General features: G+C 35.3%; 1 protein-coding gene across 1 annotated transcript; it reads left to right on the top strand.

Annotated features, from left to right (window-relative positions):
* Nucleotides 1-14481: 14481 nt before the first annotated feature.
* On the top strand, nucleotides 14482-16749 carry LOC113762911. The gene has a single exon (XM_027306542.1). It carries the CDS (start codon nucleotides 14824-14826, stop codon nucleotides 15298-15300), a length of 477 nt encoding a protein of 158 aa, XP_027162343.1. The 5' UTR covers nucleotides 14482-14823; the 3' UTR covers nucleotides 15301-16749.
* The last annotated feature ends 316 nt before the right edge of the window (nucleotides 16750-17065 follow it).

Raw genomic sequence — 17065 nt, 5'->3', positions numbered from 1 at the left:
AAACATTGCAACACTATAGGTAGCTTTTAGGTTTGTGTGTTGATTGTCGTTAAGTGAGACTGGGAACATTTTCTCAGGCTTTGGTTTCCTTGTTTTCCTCTTACATGCAAGTTTTTTTTTTTTTTTTGTCAAAACGGCATTATATTATATCTTTAAACTTGATAATACAAGTCTTAACTACATAAAGAAACAACTGTCCTATAATCTTTTTGTGCGAAATCTTTGACTCACACTGGGAAACTAGTGTCCCATTTTATATCATTAACTAGCCTAATTGCAAATCCCCGTTTGGATTGCATTTTCCGTCATTTTTTATGAAAAAATTACTGTAACGATTTGATATATGTGAGAGAAAAAGGTAATAGAGAAATATGATCACGGCAAACGACGGAGAGGGTTGCCGAGTCTATGACAAACAATTGTTTCTGACCTATGAACAAAAGAGATATTGCATTGGTCAAACAGCTCTGTCAACTCCAGATGTCTTCCAGTACTGTCTCAATATTGATATCCTTACTATTACCTGATATGATTTTCTCTATTAACCCTTTTAGTTACTGTCCGACTGGATTTTAAGTCTTCTCCATCCAACTTCCAGTCCCATCAGTAGTGCTTCCCTTACCTGCTAAGGCTTCTTTAGCGAGGGGCTCACCCCTTTTTAGCTCCTGCAGTGCCCAAACCTTGGGCAAATCCCCTTTTGAATCTCTTGCTACTATTCCTTTTCCTGTTTAGTTCATTTGCACAGCTAAGGATTCTTACATGCAAGTTTTCTTCTAAAAGAATTTAACCAATCCCGTTTTCACCTAAATTTTGCATCAATCAAAGTTTTTCCCAGAGCAGTAAATTATGCCCTTTGTTTTTTCCCAATAACTTGTGCTTTTTGTTTTTCTTCAATAATTTCATTAAACAGGAATTTGGGTGCGAAGCAATCATCAGTCGTCACTCTATGATTTGTTTTGGCCTATTGGATGCTGCTCACAGGTCATTAGATTCCCTCAACCTAATGCTGTTTGTTTTATTCATGTGGGCAGCACAATGACTGCCCCAAGTGCCCTCATAATCCCATGTCTGCCAAGAAATCAAACATTTATTAGTCCCAGCAAAGCACATTGATCTACAGTTTTAGCTTCCCTAATCATTTAGTAAGACAAAAATCTTGATCTGTATCTACTAGTATAGTTCATTTAACTAGGTGGCAAGAAAGGCTGACCTCTATACCAGGTTCAAGCTACTTGGATTGCGAGGTATATTTGCTGACTCTAATTCATTGACAGAATGCACGAAGCCAATGGATTCAAGACAGATAATTATATCGATTGACCGCTTTAAGCAAGCATAAAACTTTCCTACATTACATCAAGATTTGCGCCGTATAACAAAGCTTGGAAGTGGCCTGCTTAAGCTATTCTATGGATTCAAAACCAATGATAATCCTTACTGTAAACAAATCAGTTCTTTTACTCATCCAAAGCAGAATTTGAACTTATATGCAACCTAGGCCACCTATCAACAGGTGCAAGTAAGCAACCCTTTTACAGATATCAACAGCTAGGCCACCTTGGAGTTCTGAACTGATTGCTTGCAGCTTAGTTTGGGACTAGGTTCATGCCTTGCATTATCAACCTAATTAAGATCCCCACCAACCAATGGGGAAAAGGACTTGAACTAGGCTTAGCTAAGAAGGAATCTGTAGCTATTGCTTGCTCAAAATGGAGAATTTGGGCTTATTAGTCCAAAGCTTGACTAATCTTTGTCATATCAGACGAATGTTTACACACTAATCCCTGTCAAACATTAAGAAAGTAAAAGATTCTGTTCTGTTATAGATTGCAGGCTTGCAGCTTCATTCCTTTTTTACAAGAAATATTGACCTTTTAAGTTTTTCTATATGTGCATCAATCATTGCACATGTCCCTCAATATTCCCTTATCATTTGCGAATCAGATCACCTCACAAACTCCAAGGAAGAAGTAGAGAACAGCAAAGAACTTACAAGTATACCAAGTTGGTAATTAAGTTGGTTAAATTCATTATGCTAGCCATGTGTGAAAAAGGAAAGACGAGCATCTCTATCATCCAAGAACCAACCACCTCAGTAATTTTATACCTCTGCCTCTTTTCTTCTTTCCCTCAAGCACAATGAATTGGATTAGAGTATATTGGGGGCCATGTGTTAGAGGAATCAATTGCAGTCAAACATCAGCCGTTTCTGTTATTAGTTATAGGCTTGGAGTAAAACTCACACCCAGATTCTCCATGTGCTTAACTATGGATGCATCCTCTCTTTCTAGCAGCAACTTGATTCTCCGCCCTCTATATAAACACACATATGTACCAAGGAGAAAGCATATCCTACAAGTAAATATTCTCTGAATATAGATAGTATCTTCATCAAATTCCTTTCATCTTTGGCATTCGTCTGCATTCATCTTAACGCTGATGGCTGAGGTACGTTGGATGAATACCAGATATGAGAGGCTAACTAGCAGTGGTGAAAATATGGCAAGGCCTCGACGATGCTGTTTCAAGAAATTGAATGGGAGGTTCAAAGGGCTCAGACTATCGCGATCCAGAAAGCTGAATTGGAAGCCATTCTCTCTTGTTGTATTGCCAAGAAGAATTGCTGCTATCTATGCTGCTACTGTGAAAAGGATGAAGATGGATGATTTATGCCCTGCAATTATATTCTCTTGCCAATGGGGACTTCCAGTTCTTTCCCATTCCAGTGCTTTTCATTGCAGGAGGAGTGCTTTTTATTCGGAAAGGGCACTAACCTGCTATCAATGACCATTTCTGCAAGGCTGTAACAAATAAATTTTGAGCATCATATTCTTTATCATCTCGATTCTGTGTTTATATATCATCCAATTCTTGCAAAATCACTAGATTATAGACAGAGATCTGAGCAGTAGTATGTTCCAATCGTCCAAAGCATGCAGAGTTGCACATTATCATCCACTTATAGTGATAATTTACAAAATGTCCACATGATCACTAGTAGCTTTTGCTTTTGTTCTGTTCTTATGTAACCAAGAACTCTACTCCAGTCTCCCACATAAACATGGAGATAGAAAGGCTCTTCACCTAAATGTTAATTATGCTACTGAGCTTCATTATATGCGGTGCTCTCATCTCAGAATGCTGTGATGCTACACAAATGTGGAAAAATTACTGGATAAAACGTGCTGCAAAATTGACCCTTCACAAACAAGTTACTTGTTTTCTTAATTAATGAATTCATCGAACTCTTATGCAACTTGCCCATTTGCAGAATCATTTCCAAAACAATTTCGTCAACTTGGTTCAATGATATTTTTGTTTTAAATAAACTAATATTTTCTGTATGGCCAGGTGTTCATAACTTTCTGTACGATTGCATGGACAGACAAACTTAATGTACTTAGCCTCAGCTTGGCCACAATTAGCAGAAGCTACAATAGAAGTAGGCCATGGTCACCTGCTGGCAACAATTTATCATGTACCAACCCCATGACAAATTAATGCATGTATGTACTAAGTCACTGACCCCTTCATTAAGTTGCAAATATTGTGTGACTTGATTGGACACAGAGAAACGTTAACATCCCCTGGTATGATTTCTAATTAATGGGGTGCAGATTATGGACCATCACCATCAACTTTAGCCGATGGGGGGCACTATATGATCTTTAAGGTTAAGGACTCTGTCATCTCCCCATTTATTTCTGAGGCTGTTTCTTGTTTTGGATCATACTATTTTCAGGGTTGTAGTTATTCTTTGGCCTAACGAAATCAGCTTTAGGAGAAAGCTACATGCATGCTTGAGGCTAATTTGGTGTACATTTGCCAAACAAAAAAAAAATTCTTGGAAATCAAAGAGTCTATGACAAGAGTAGATGATTGACACAGTTTTTGATGATCAAATGTGGGTTTTAAGATTTTAGGCTAAGGAGGTGTTTGCTTCGTATTCTGGAATCGAATCAGTATTAGAATCATAAAGCTCAATATGAATATGGATTTTCCTTCCTTTAAATGGGTTCTCTCATCTTTCTATAGATAAATATAGTAAGGCCTTGATGTGCTCTTTGATTGATTAGAGCTTTAAGTAAATCTTTGTTGCCATACAACAACCATACGTAATTATGAAACGTTAGCGCTGCAACGTGCTTGAGCGTGAAAAGAAAAGGTTGAGTATCTGGATTTATGATTTACTTTACAACGTAAATAAGGGTTCAGATCCGTCTGGATTGCTATTTTTAGAAATTTTTATAAAAAAATATATTATAGCGATTTGATGTATGTAAAGAAAAAAAAATAATTACAAAAAAATGTTTACGAAAAATATAAAAATTTTTGTACAAAAAATCACAATCCAAACAAGTTGAAATCATTAGAAGCATCATCTCTTTGTATGCACAAAAACAAGAATGAATTTAGAAGCATCTATCCAGCTTGAATTGGATCCACTTGTCTGTGGTATATATAGTAGGAAAATAATGAAGTAGCATCCTTTTTGAATGAATTGACACATAACTCAAATTGAAGTTCTGATCAGGAGTTACAACCTTATGACTGAGAAAGCATGATAATATAAAGGTGGCAACAAAATTTGGAGGGATAGAGTCCTCAATCCTGTTCATCTCAGAAACCTAACCAGCTAAATCCTTAGCTGCTAATGATTTTCCTTTAAAAAAAAATAGTGGGCGGGCCTCGAGAAGATAAGGAACATATTCATGAATTATTCAGGAAGCACAATATGAAAACATGGCCACACAGATATTGTGACTACCCATTTGTTTATAAATTTGTTCATTATGATTGTGTTTATCGCTGATATTTAATATACTCGTACATAATTTGAGTGAGATGCCAGTGTATATACTGTCGGTGTATAGAAGATTAATTCTTTATTAAAATGGACTTTAAGCTCATATGTGAACAGTTATCTCTAGTTTTTTTTTTTTTTTGGTTGAGATATATATATATATATATATATAGATATGTGTGTGTGTGTATGTAGCTGGTTATCTCTGAGAGAGGATACTATAAGTGATCGAAATTGTGTGCCTTTACTAAAATCCATTTGGGACAGGAGTATAAAATTGGAAAATTTTAGCAACTTAAAATTTGGATCTATTAATAATGTCAGAGTATATTTGGTCCATAAAAAGAAAAAAAGAAAAAGAGTATATATAGAAATAGAATGCCAAATTGTTTACCCCATGTCCATCCCATTTGCCACCTAATATTTGCCTATTGAAATTATACTTTTTTTTTTTTGGGAAAATATTGAAATTATACTGGACATGTCTTGGAGCAAAATCTCCAGGTAGCCTAGCATATCATCCCTTCTCAACTTGCAGCCACACAGAAGTACAACATGAAAACAAGAATTGAATACATTAGGTAAGTCGCCATCACTGAATTTAATCAGCTTCTGGATTCTTTTACACACATATCAATAAGACATGTCCAGCTGAACAAGAAACACAAAAATCCTAACTGAGGTCCCATTCAGTAATACAACCAGAGGAATCAGTGTTGTACAATAAAGCTAAATAAACAATTTGAATGTGAACAAGGACATGATCATATCTCTAAATTTGAGATGCTGCTTCTTGCAACTTGTCAACAATTAGGAAAACGACTCTGCCGGCAGCCATTGAGACAATATGGAGTTCACAGAAGGAGTAACAAAGGAATTTACATATCAGCAGTTGAAAAAGAAAAAAGATGCTGAAGAAATACTCAAAAGATTCACCTGCTTCAGGTCTTGATGATGCTGCTGAAATCTAATTAACATGGTCTTATTAGCATCGAGGGAGTCCATGCAATCCTCCTCTGCAGGCCAATCCAGTCATAAATATCACATAAGATTCTTTAAGGCTAAAATGTGGCTGGAAAAGTCGTCCCATTTTCACCTTGAGATGAACCTTTTTGCCCTTTTTGCTCAAGCATGATGAATTATGCTTGGTTGTGAGTATTCCACCATTTTCCTGATCAATAGTTTCTGGCTCTTCTTCTATGATGGTCGCAAGCTTCATCTTGAGTATTTCCTCAATGTCCATCCTCGATTCAGCCTTCAAACTCTTCTTTCTTGTACCAGGCACCAGTACCCACCACAACATTTTCCTTGATGCTGATCTCCTCATTGATTTTGCTTAGTCTTGATCAACTGTAGTTTGTCACCTTCCAATGCAATCGTAGGCCTTGATGGATATCTACCTTCTTCTTCTCTTCTTTTCCTACTTAACACCAAATTTGATGATGGCCCCTTAATTAAATATATACGGTACTAGTCCTAGAAGGGACTTTATGGGTTCATTTAATCATGAGAAAGGGGGAGTAACCAGGAAGGTGGCAGGGTTTTAGTCTTTACATTGTTTGAATAGGTACCTGAAAGAGGTGGTCATGGCTGGGGATTAGGGACAAGGGACTGGTTTAAAAGCTGCATGCTTTACATCTTTACAACTTGGAAAGGTCATGATAAGTTTTCTTGTTTATTTCTTCCTTTATTTTTTCCCTCAAATTAAGAAGGGATTACCTAACAACCAAACCTGTATCTAATGTAAACCAGACAGCATCATCAGTGGATAATATATTATAAACTTGTTTTGTGAAGCTAAAGATACTTTTAATGAGCATTCATAGGTTTGATTCTCCACTAGTTCCAACCGTTCTTGGTGGAATATATTGATCAGACAAGAGGAAGAAAAAAGAAGTACATTCCTACCAAACAAATATATATATGTGTGTGTGTGTGTGTGGATGACTTCTTCCCTTGTCAAGGCAGAATTGAAAAGATGAGAAGTCTGAAAGAAATGCTGGGCAATGCTAGCTTTTAGTTGACATATATAAACAAAGAGTTCATAACAGGACGTACATATTTTCCAAGTGTGTGATTGATTTTAGTCACCTTAGATGTGTCAATTTCACTGCCATTCCCCAACATTAGATGTTGAGTAAAGCCAGTTATGAATCTTATGATCTCAACAATACAGAATATTCAAGTGACCTCAACCATCATTATTCTATTACAACAGCAGTTTCTGAAATCTTGAATTCAGTTGGCCCCCCTTTTGTGTACTAATTTTTAAATTCAATGTACCAGGCACCATTTCTCGTTCTTTTGTTATATCACTTATATGGCAAGAATTTAGTGGACATCCTCTAAGAGGTTTTTGTTTTTCTGAAGGGTCGTTAACTGTAACTGCCCTAGGGCACTCCCAGTCTCCCATCATTGATTCTTTTCCTGCCAATTTAATAACCTACACTTAAAAATACAGACGTTGATTCTATGCTCAATAACCAGTGCTTTTTCTTTTTCACAAGATCCATAACTGACCCACAATGATGGAAGCAATTAAAATTTAGGATAAAATACAAAAAAGCCTCCTGTGATTAAGTTAATCTAAGAAAAAGTTTCTGATGGTTTCAAATTGTATATTTCGACCCCTCATGGTTTGAACTAATTTGAAACAGCAACGGAAATCGTCAAAACTAACGATGCGGATAAAATGACACAATTACCCTAATATATATAAGCAATAAAAGATCTTTTAACAACTATCATATTAAGCAAACTTACGAAAAAACTCCCTATGGTTACATGTTACTTTTATTTATTTATTTTGTGCATAGGAATAAGTTAAGTTGTATTTGAAAGTTTTTATTTATTTATTTTATGTATAAAAATAAGGCGAGTTTTATTTGAAAATTTTTATTTATTTATTTTATGTATCGAAATAAGGTGAGTTGTATTTGAGAGTTTTGGGTTGTTTTTGAAAATTTTATGAGTTCTAAGAGGTTTAATAGGTATATTAGCTAAAAATTTAAATTAAAAAATAATTTTCCATATCAAGCAACCTCAAACTTGTTAATTTAAATGATTTTTGTTGATTTTTCACATTAGTTCAAACCACGAGGCATTGGTTTGTATGATTTGATATCATAAGGGACTTTTTCTGTAGGTTTCCTTAACCACAGGGGTTTTTTTATATTATAACTCTAAGGGTATAATAGATGTATCAACTGAAAATTTGTTTGTTTCCAGTACAAATACTTGCAAAAGAAGAGTGTGTATTTTTAACCCGTTAATTCAAACGATTTTCGTTACTTTTTTAAATTAGTTCAAATCATGAGATACTTGAGTGTATGTTTTGAAACCATAGGGGGGGTTTTTCTATATGTTCGTTTAACCTCAAGAGGTTTTTCTATATTTTACCCTAAAATTTATTACGTTACAAGTAATCCAAAAATAGCGAGATAAATAACACATAATTTAAACTCAAATTGAATGAAGTTTGAATCCAAAGCATCTAATTCTTATCACCTCCCTTTACCATGTGTTGCCAAGGGCCTAAGGCTGCTTCAGAAATATTATAAACATTTTGCTATGACAAATATGGAGTTTAAACCGTAATAAGATCATGGATACAGGTCAAAGGTTTTTCAATAACTTCAAGCCTCAGAAGTTACATGAATGATCAAACTCTTTGCAAGCAGCCACGGATTTAAGGGGGGGCTGGTGGGGGCTTAAGCCCCCCCCCCCAAGCCGCCGGAAAACCCCCTATATATAGGGGATTCCGGCGGCCAGCCCAGCCAGTTGGGCGGTGACGGCAACGTGAATAATCAACAAGATGAAGAAGACCTTGTGGATTATTCTCACTTTCTGTTTGAGCCTGATCCTCCAGGTCTTTTTTGAGACAAATAAATAGAGGCAAATGGCAATAGCAGTAGCGAGTGATACACATACACATCCATTTTCTTTTCATGACAAAATTGTGTAGTGTTTTATACTGGCAAGTACTTCAGCGGAACCTATGGAGGATGATGACAATCTAAGTTTTGTTTTCCCCTTCCTAAAAATCTTTCTTATTCAAGGACAATTAAGAGTATTTGGTGTGGATGAGGCCAATAAGGCGGACGCGGGAGTCGTCCAACTTACCCAATTCGGAACTGAAAGACATTGTAGGCATTAATGCAGGGAAATAACATGAGAAGTACTTGCAATCTTCTCAAGTAAAACTCAAAAAACTGATGAGTGAGGTTGTAGACGACATTAATTTATTTTCTTTTCTTTATTTGTTTGGTTTAGCAAATTTGTGTGAAGAGATCATGTCCCCCATGATGACTTGCGAGTTCATAAACCCATGATGACCTGCGGGGGCTTTTCTACCAATTCAAGCATTTTAAATTTGGGAACCTTTACTCAATTCTTCAATAATGCCTTGCTAGGTTAAGAGGAATAATCACACACATCGCTTTTTTAATAATGATAACGGGCCGGATAAATACGTATGCGGCCTGCAAATCCTTCAATTCATTGCTTTCTATTTCGAACCATTTGGTACTTATTGGAGAAGTCTATGTATAGAAAATAGATGTAGATTTATTTTGCAATTAATCATTTAATTGCCCGACCAAGACCAATGGTCTTCTTCCTTCGCTTTTTCTTTTTCAGGATGCATAAAACTCCGAAACTGAAGAAGACAGAAGAATTGTTGGGAACCTTATCCCATACTTGGCATTAGTTCTACCAGTTGCGACTGCTTCTGTTGAAAGAGTATTTTCTGCAATGAATATTGTCAAGACTGATTTGCGCAACAAAATGGGAGACGAGTGGATGAATGACTGTCTGGTTGTATACATCGAGAAGGATATTTTTGCAACAATTGAAAATGAGCAAATATTGCAGCGTTTTCAACGGATGAAGACTCGCAGAATGCAATTGCCTCCTCTTCGTTATTCGAGTGCAACAACTACCAATACTTCAAGTGTTAATCAATAACAAATTTTTGGGTATGTATAATTATATGTTTTTATTATTTTTATAATTATTGATTCTAAATTTTACTTATTAAATATATTTATTTCGTCACAAAAAAAAATTTTTAATACACTTCAGCCCCCCCAAAAATAAATTTCTGGCTCCGTCCCTGTTTGCAAGTATACTTTAGGAATTAAACTTTATTCTTATTAATGATATGCATGATATTCTTGGACTAGAATATTTTGTAACTAATTGGTTCGACACATTGCGAAGAAATGTTGAGGAACTGTTGAATAATACGTTGAAAACAACAATAGTATGTAAATCCCATAATTCATTTTGTACAGCAATATTCAACTATTTGTTAATCCAAAATGCGCACAGTTACAATTTTGTTGCTTTTGCTGACATTAGTTGCAGAATTGGTTCACTGGCCTTGATTAGGTTAAGTTACAATTTGATCTCTTATCGTTTAGCGTTTTTTCACATAATCCCCTTGTGGTTTTAAAATTTATACTTAACCTCTCATAGTTTAGACTAAAGTGTTAAAGTGACGGAGTTTATATTTCATAACGGAATTAATTAAAATATCAAAAGTACTCTTATGTGAAATTGAAAATTATTTATTAATCATAGGGGGGTTATGCATATATCTTGAAAATCATAAGAGGACCATATGGTAAATACTAAACCATAAGGGGTTATGTGGTAAAATCTAAAATCATAAGGGGTTGAAGTGTCATGCATATTATGTTTATATATTTTGATCACTTCAGCCATTTTAGTTTTTAAACAAGGGTAATCTAGACATTCCATGAGCTCTGTTATAGAGAATCATTTTCGTCAGTTTGACACTTTATTCCAAATCATAAAGAGTTGAAGTATCATGCATGTTACATTTATATATTTGATCACTTCAGTCATTTTATTTTTTAAATAAGGATAATCTCAACATTTTCATGAGTTCTGTTACAGATATTCATTTTCGCCACTTTAACACTTTAGTTCAAACCATAGGGAGTTTATGTATAATTTTAAAACTATAGGGAGTTATATGAAAAATTGCTAAACTATGGGGGAGTAAAGTGTATTGTACCCTAAATTTTACTGACCAACAATAGATTGAAACTTGTGTTTTAATCTCGCAACTCATAATACATATACACACACACATACTTGTACAAGTACAAAAATTTCTAGGTGTCTAACAGTGAAAGTTCTAATTGCATTTCATATGGTCATAATCGGATGACATGAGATACACAACAGGATCTTTTTTTTTTTGGTGGGGAGGGGATGTTTTATGCTACTTTATTTTGTTTTTAATTGTTGAGGATACAATTTTTTTATATAAAAAGGTTTGGATGAGTTCAATTTCAATTATTATTATGGATTTAGACATATGCCTCTGGGACCATAGGTGATTTATAAGGATTCTTACAGATCGTTCACAACACAACTCTCATATCAAAAGACTTTTTGTAATGAAATGATCAGTTCTTACTAATTGAACCAACTTGTACCGTTAAGAATGCAAGTGTTATTAACAAAAATGAAGTGCCTTTGTACTGGTAACAAAAATGAAGTGTTATTACAGGGCAGGATCTTATCAGAATATTCTACTATAACATATATTCATCAACTTGCATTCAACTTCACGGGAAGGTTTGGGCTAGAGCCCAATATCATCCTAAACAAACTCCCCCTCCCCCATCCCCCGTCCCGCTGCCTACAAACTCCCCCCGCCCCCGCCTCATCCCCCGTCCCTCGCTCCGCCCGCCCTGTCCCCGCCCCGCCCCGCTTCCCCCGCGGGACTAATAAAAATTTGTTATATAATTTTATTATGATTAAATTTTAGCAAATAATCAATTACTAAAATATCAACACATTATCAAATTATTATTCATTGTAATTTTACAATTGAAACTTATAAAAACAATCAAATAAAAATTATTTGAATACAATCCAACATGATGAAATAAATATAATTAAAGTAGTCAAGTTTTCACTTTTGACACAAATACAATCACTAATTCATTATTGTATTTGTGCTTGTAATTAGAGATTTAATATAAATATATTAGTAAATTTAGTATAACCAATTAATAATTTGTATTAGTACACATATATAATTATTAGTGTAATTAATAATATCAATTATATTATATATACTAATAGACATTATATAATACATATAACTAATAATATTATTATCATAAATTTTTAACTAATTAAATTATATATTATATATATAATTATATACATATATATTTTATATATTTATTTTTTTAAAACGGGTGACGGGACGGGAGCTAGAGCGGGGGTACACTCCCCCGCCCCCGCCCCATCCCCCGCCCGATTAACCCTGCGGACACTCGCCTCTATTGTTATCCCTAATCAGTAGCTGACAGTGAAGAAGTTTCAAGTTCATCGTTATTACTTAACTGGGGTCAACCTTATTATTTTTGGGTTATCTTTGGTTGGCGAAGGAATCTGACTCCAGTCCACAAAGTATCGTGATTACCGCAGTAAACTTTTAGACTTAAAATGTCATTTACGACATGGCTTGCCCCACGTGTCATTAACTTCTGGCGAGCAACTATCGTGTGAAGTTCCCCAACCTACTTAAAAAACTCTTGCAGAAAAAACGACAGTAAATTGCAACAAACCCCCCAAAAGTTAAGGTCTTGTTTGAAAAGGCATTTTTCGTAAATATATTTTTATTTTATATACATCAAATCAATATAGTATATTTTTTTATAAAAACTCCAAAAAACTATAGTACAATTGTTTTGTCCGCTAAGAATTTTGTCTGTTTCTAAAATTCAAGTCCATCAATGAGAAATGAGAAAGGGTTGACTAAAGTTTGAATCCAATTCCTACCGTCACCAATATGAGCTTGCAATTCTTGTTTGTTTAATGAATATTTTATATGCTAAATATGTATGCCTCATAATTGACACATTTTGCTTTCTTTTTTCTTTCCTTTCTTTTTTAAATTTCTTTACTTTGATTTATATTTCATCTATCAAAAAAATAAATTTTTATCCTTAAAAACCAACTTAATTCTCTAAAAAATGGTGGAAAATCGACCATTAGCTGATGATGGTCACATAGATTGAACAACCCTGCAAAATAATCCACTGACTAATGATCGTTATAAAGATAGAATATCCCTCATATGGTACAAGTAATCAATTAGCCTGTCTCAAAATAACTTAAAAGTAGCATGGACAAAACTGAGAAAGAACAGTATAAATAAAAGAGGTGACTTTGTTTCTTTTAAATGAACAATGGAGATATTTTAAAGTTTTTGGAGGAACTTTTGTCCAAAAAGATCATAATTTATTAATTTAGGTCCATTGGTGGAAAAGGAAAAAAATCTTCAGAGGATAAAGTGTCACTGAAGTTAAATTCTGAGGAAAAATTGCACCAATTATCACTTACATATCACTAATGTGAAAATTAGTCTCCCGAAATGAGAACAAGCCATTTTAGTCCCTAACATATAAATTATGCTCGTTTTTTTGTTCTCTTAACACCTTTTCAAGCTATTTTTGACCAAAATGAGCAACGGACCCACCACGTGCTTAATGCATAAACCACGTGCTTTAAGTTTTTGACAAAATACTTATTGCCTAAACTCATTTATTCAATCAAAGCACATAAAATTTTGGACCAACACTTTTTTTTTTTGTTTTTATCCTAATCTAGGGGGAGTGAGAGCCTAAGGAGGTTATGATAGAGGCTAGTGGGTATACAGACCCAACTAGATCAAGGGAGTGCTATGGCACAACCTTTAGATTTTTTTTGCTGCAGATGAGATTTGAACCCTCATCAACAACAGGCCAATGAGGAACTTAAGTCCCTCTCTGGTGGCCACTGAGCCATTGGCGTAGTGGTTAATTCGGATCAACACTTGGGTAGACTCGATTTAAGTTCCTTCACTTATGTTGCGTGGCGCAAAATTTGCTACATCACCCTTGCGAATTTAATGTTAAAAGTCAAAAGTTGGTCCCTTATCTTTAATAAGAATTTTGGAACATTTTCATTAGGACCCTGTCTCCTCCAAATCCTAAATTGTAAGGACCTTTGGATTCTAATTCGCCTCATTGCCATCTTCTATTAAAGATTCTTCAAGAACAAAAGTTAAATAAGCTTGTCTAGATTCGGTGCCGCTTTTCGCCCCGAACTTTCTACTTGGCAACGGGTGTCTGTCACCGCCAGGAAGCCAACCATACCAAGTGAAAAAAACAAGCACTTGGACAAATGGGAAGATCTCTCCCGCCTCCATATCTCATATTCCGCTTCCTAAACCCACACGTTGTCTTTCCTCTGTAGAGAGAGATTCTTGGTTTTGTTCATAGGATTTGAGGTGTTTTCAGTTTTTCACCCTCCTTTTAGTTTACCTTACCCCCAAAAAAAAAAGCTAAAATTAGGAAATCAGAATTTTGTAGATGGTTTGGTTTTTAAGTCTAAATTAATGGCGTGACGAGTGCTTGTCCATGATATTTGTCATTGGTCTAAAATTGATTTGAAAGGGAGTCGACATCTTAAATGCAAGGAACTAAAATCGTTTTCATTTCAAGAGACTAAATTTTCACATTAATTATACATAAGAGCAATTTTTTCCAAACTTAGGGGTTAACCACAAACTCATCCAAGGAGGAAAACTAAAAGAAAAACTGCAACCTTTCCTGTCGAAATTTATGACCTCGTGTTCCCGACAACTCTGGCGGTAAAGACGACAATTCCCAGTCCCTTTCTCGCCTTCGGACCCCCTCCCCCCTGTCTCCATCATCCTCTCTCTTGCATCCTCTCTTTCTTTCTAATCCAAGTTAGTTCTCCATTCTTCTGTGTCCAATCTCTGAGAAAAATCCCACAGTTTCTCCAATACTGCATCGACTTTGTCTTGTTATTGTACAACATACTAACAATAATACAACTGACACATTGCCTAGTTTACAACTTGTATTTGATATACTACTGCTGCTATGTGGTCCAAAGTATGTGCACACATGATTTTTTCATCTCATAAACTTACAAATTATTAATTCAAATTCTTTTTTTATATGTCTGGCTCTGATATAAAAGATCCATCCTCCAGTGGTGGTGGTGGTGGGTATGATGATGAAGAAGAAGAACAAGAACAAGAACAAGTTACTAGTAGCCCAGCAAAAAGGGATGGTCTAAAGAAGGAAACTGGACAAGGGGGTAATAAAGAACCCAAAAGGGTGTCTATATTTCGATTTGGGAAGGCCAAGAAAAAGCTGAAGCTGTTGCAGAGTAATAGGAGGAGGAGGAGGAGGAGGAAGGCTGGTTTCATAAATTCAGGGGGGTGTTTTGGGAGAGGTGGAGGGGAAGGTGGGGTGGTAGAGGGTTGTTGTTGCTTGTGCACAAAGCAACCGCAGGCAGTGGATTCCTCAGGTGAGTCGCCACCCACCAGTGATCCTAATAGTAAGGAGTTTACTTATGACATGTTGAAAGTTTTTATTGAAAAGAATGATTTTTATGCTGCAGATTGTAATCCACATTTGGATTCCAGTTAAATTTTGTATAAGATGATTAGAAGTGAAAGGAGAAATTTTCAAGGGAATTGCTTGGTTGTTTTAATTTTCAATTGGACTCCTCCACTCATTCCTCGTAAAAAAGATTCAAAAAGATGATTTTTTTTCTTTTTTTTTTTGTAAAAATTTTGAGTATTTGATATTCGATTACCTTGCAGAGGCTTTTGTGGGGAACATAAATCAAAATGCAAAATTCGAGGTGAATGATTTCAAAGGTGTAGGAACTGTAGGGATATAAAGATCAAAATTTGATATCTGTATACTTTCTTGAATATTCGATGCATGTCGGTTTATGAATAAAGATCAAAATACTGGGGAAGTATGTCAGTTTATGATATTCGATGAAGTAGCATGAGTTGTGGAGGAATTGTTGTCTTCATGTTCTTTGAGACCACATGAAGTAGCATTATCAGGATTTCGGTGTTGTGGAAAGCTCAGAAAAGTTTGGGCCTTTGAGAATGCGATCTTTGCTGCTACTATTATTAATGCATTGTTTTTGCATAGGTCTGTTCATGAAAGTTTTCACATGATCATACATCTGAGGTACAGTATATGTATTACCCAGAGGAAAAGAAGAAAGGGATACTAAATAGAAGATAAGAAATGGAAAGAGAATGAGAAAATAGTGCGTAGAAGAGAATGGTCTCAAATTGGTTACTTGAGTTGTTAAAACTTTTTGAGCTAGAAGTGGGTTCTCTGTTTCATCCAGGTTTTTAAAAGTGAAATCTGTGCAATCATTTATCAATACTCATCTTAGCAGGAATGCAAAAAAATTTTTTGCACAAGTCATCTCAGAAACTTCTCTAATATTTGTAGCAAAGCTCTTCTATGTGTTGCATGTGGTCTGGATATGGACCACAGAAGGCTAAGGGAAATTCCTGGTGTGCTATTTTGAAGGAAACTCAGTTATATGGATGTGCTACATCCTGGAATTGGTTCATAGATATGTTTCCTGCCTCCTGGTGAATTGAATTTTCTTAACTATTTAGGTGAGTGAATCAAATTGTCATCTCATCTCATTTTTACAATAAGCTGGAGCTTGTTAATTTAGATTGATTGCAATTTTGTTGTTGCCATAGCTCATCTGTATCTCTGAAGCGCTGCAAGAGGATTTTTCACTCAAGGTCATATATTGTAGTGCGTGTCAGGAAATGGTTGAGTTTCTCTCAGTTGTATATTTGTATTTTGCCTCAAAATCTTCAAGTTCTTGTTCTTCTTCTTTTTAATTGTTTGATTACATTTGATAGAAGTCTAGTGTTCCCCCAGACTGTAAATAGTTGATAAGTACCAAATGGTTGGAGAATCTCCATCACTGCATGCTTATAAACTTCAGAAGATGCTGTAAGATTGGGGCACAATTGTCATTTAGATGACACAGCTTGATAACTGCCATTTCAAAAGTTACTTTGAAAAGTGCGAAGAATTTTGATCTGTAGAATCTGTAATTCTGAAACTGGTGAAAGATGAAGCCATTTGAGTTCATCCATCTGCTAAATATTTTTATGTTATTACTGAGTTGCTAACTGGGGGGTGATGATGGCAGGAAGAGAGGAGTTATGAATCCAAATTCTGAGTCTGACTTTAATTCTTGTTTCTGTGGTCACTGTGCTTAACTTTGTGTGAGTATCTTTGCTGTATTTGAGCACGACCATGTGAAATTGTTAGCATGAGCAACAAGCTGCTTTCATTATTAATGATTTGGGGCTAGTTTCAGCTTAGAATCAGCACTCTAGGTAGCTCACTTCTG

The sequence above is a fragment of the Coffea eugenioides genome, chromosome 2 (genome assembly GCF_003713205.1).
Source record: "Coffea eugenioides isolate CCC68of chromosome 2, Ceug_1.0, whole genome shotgun sequence".
Taxonomy (NCBI): Eukaryota; Viridiplantae; Streptophyta; class Magnoliopsida; order Gentianales; family Rubiaceae; genus Coffea; species Coffea eugenioides.
The sequence above is the reverse complement of the archived record's forward strand: the minus strand, read 5'-3'. Positions and strand labels throughout refer to the sequence as shown.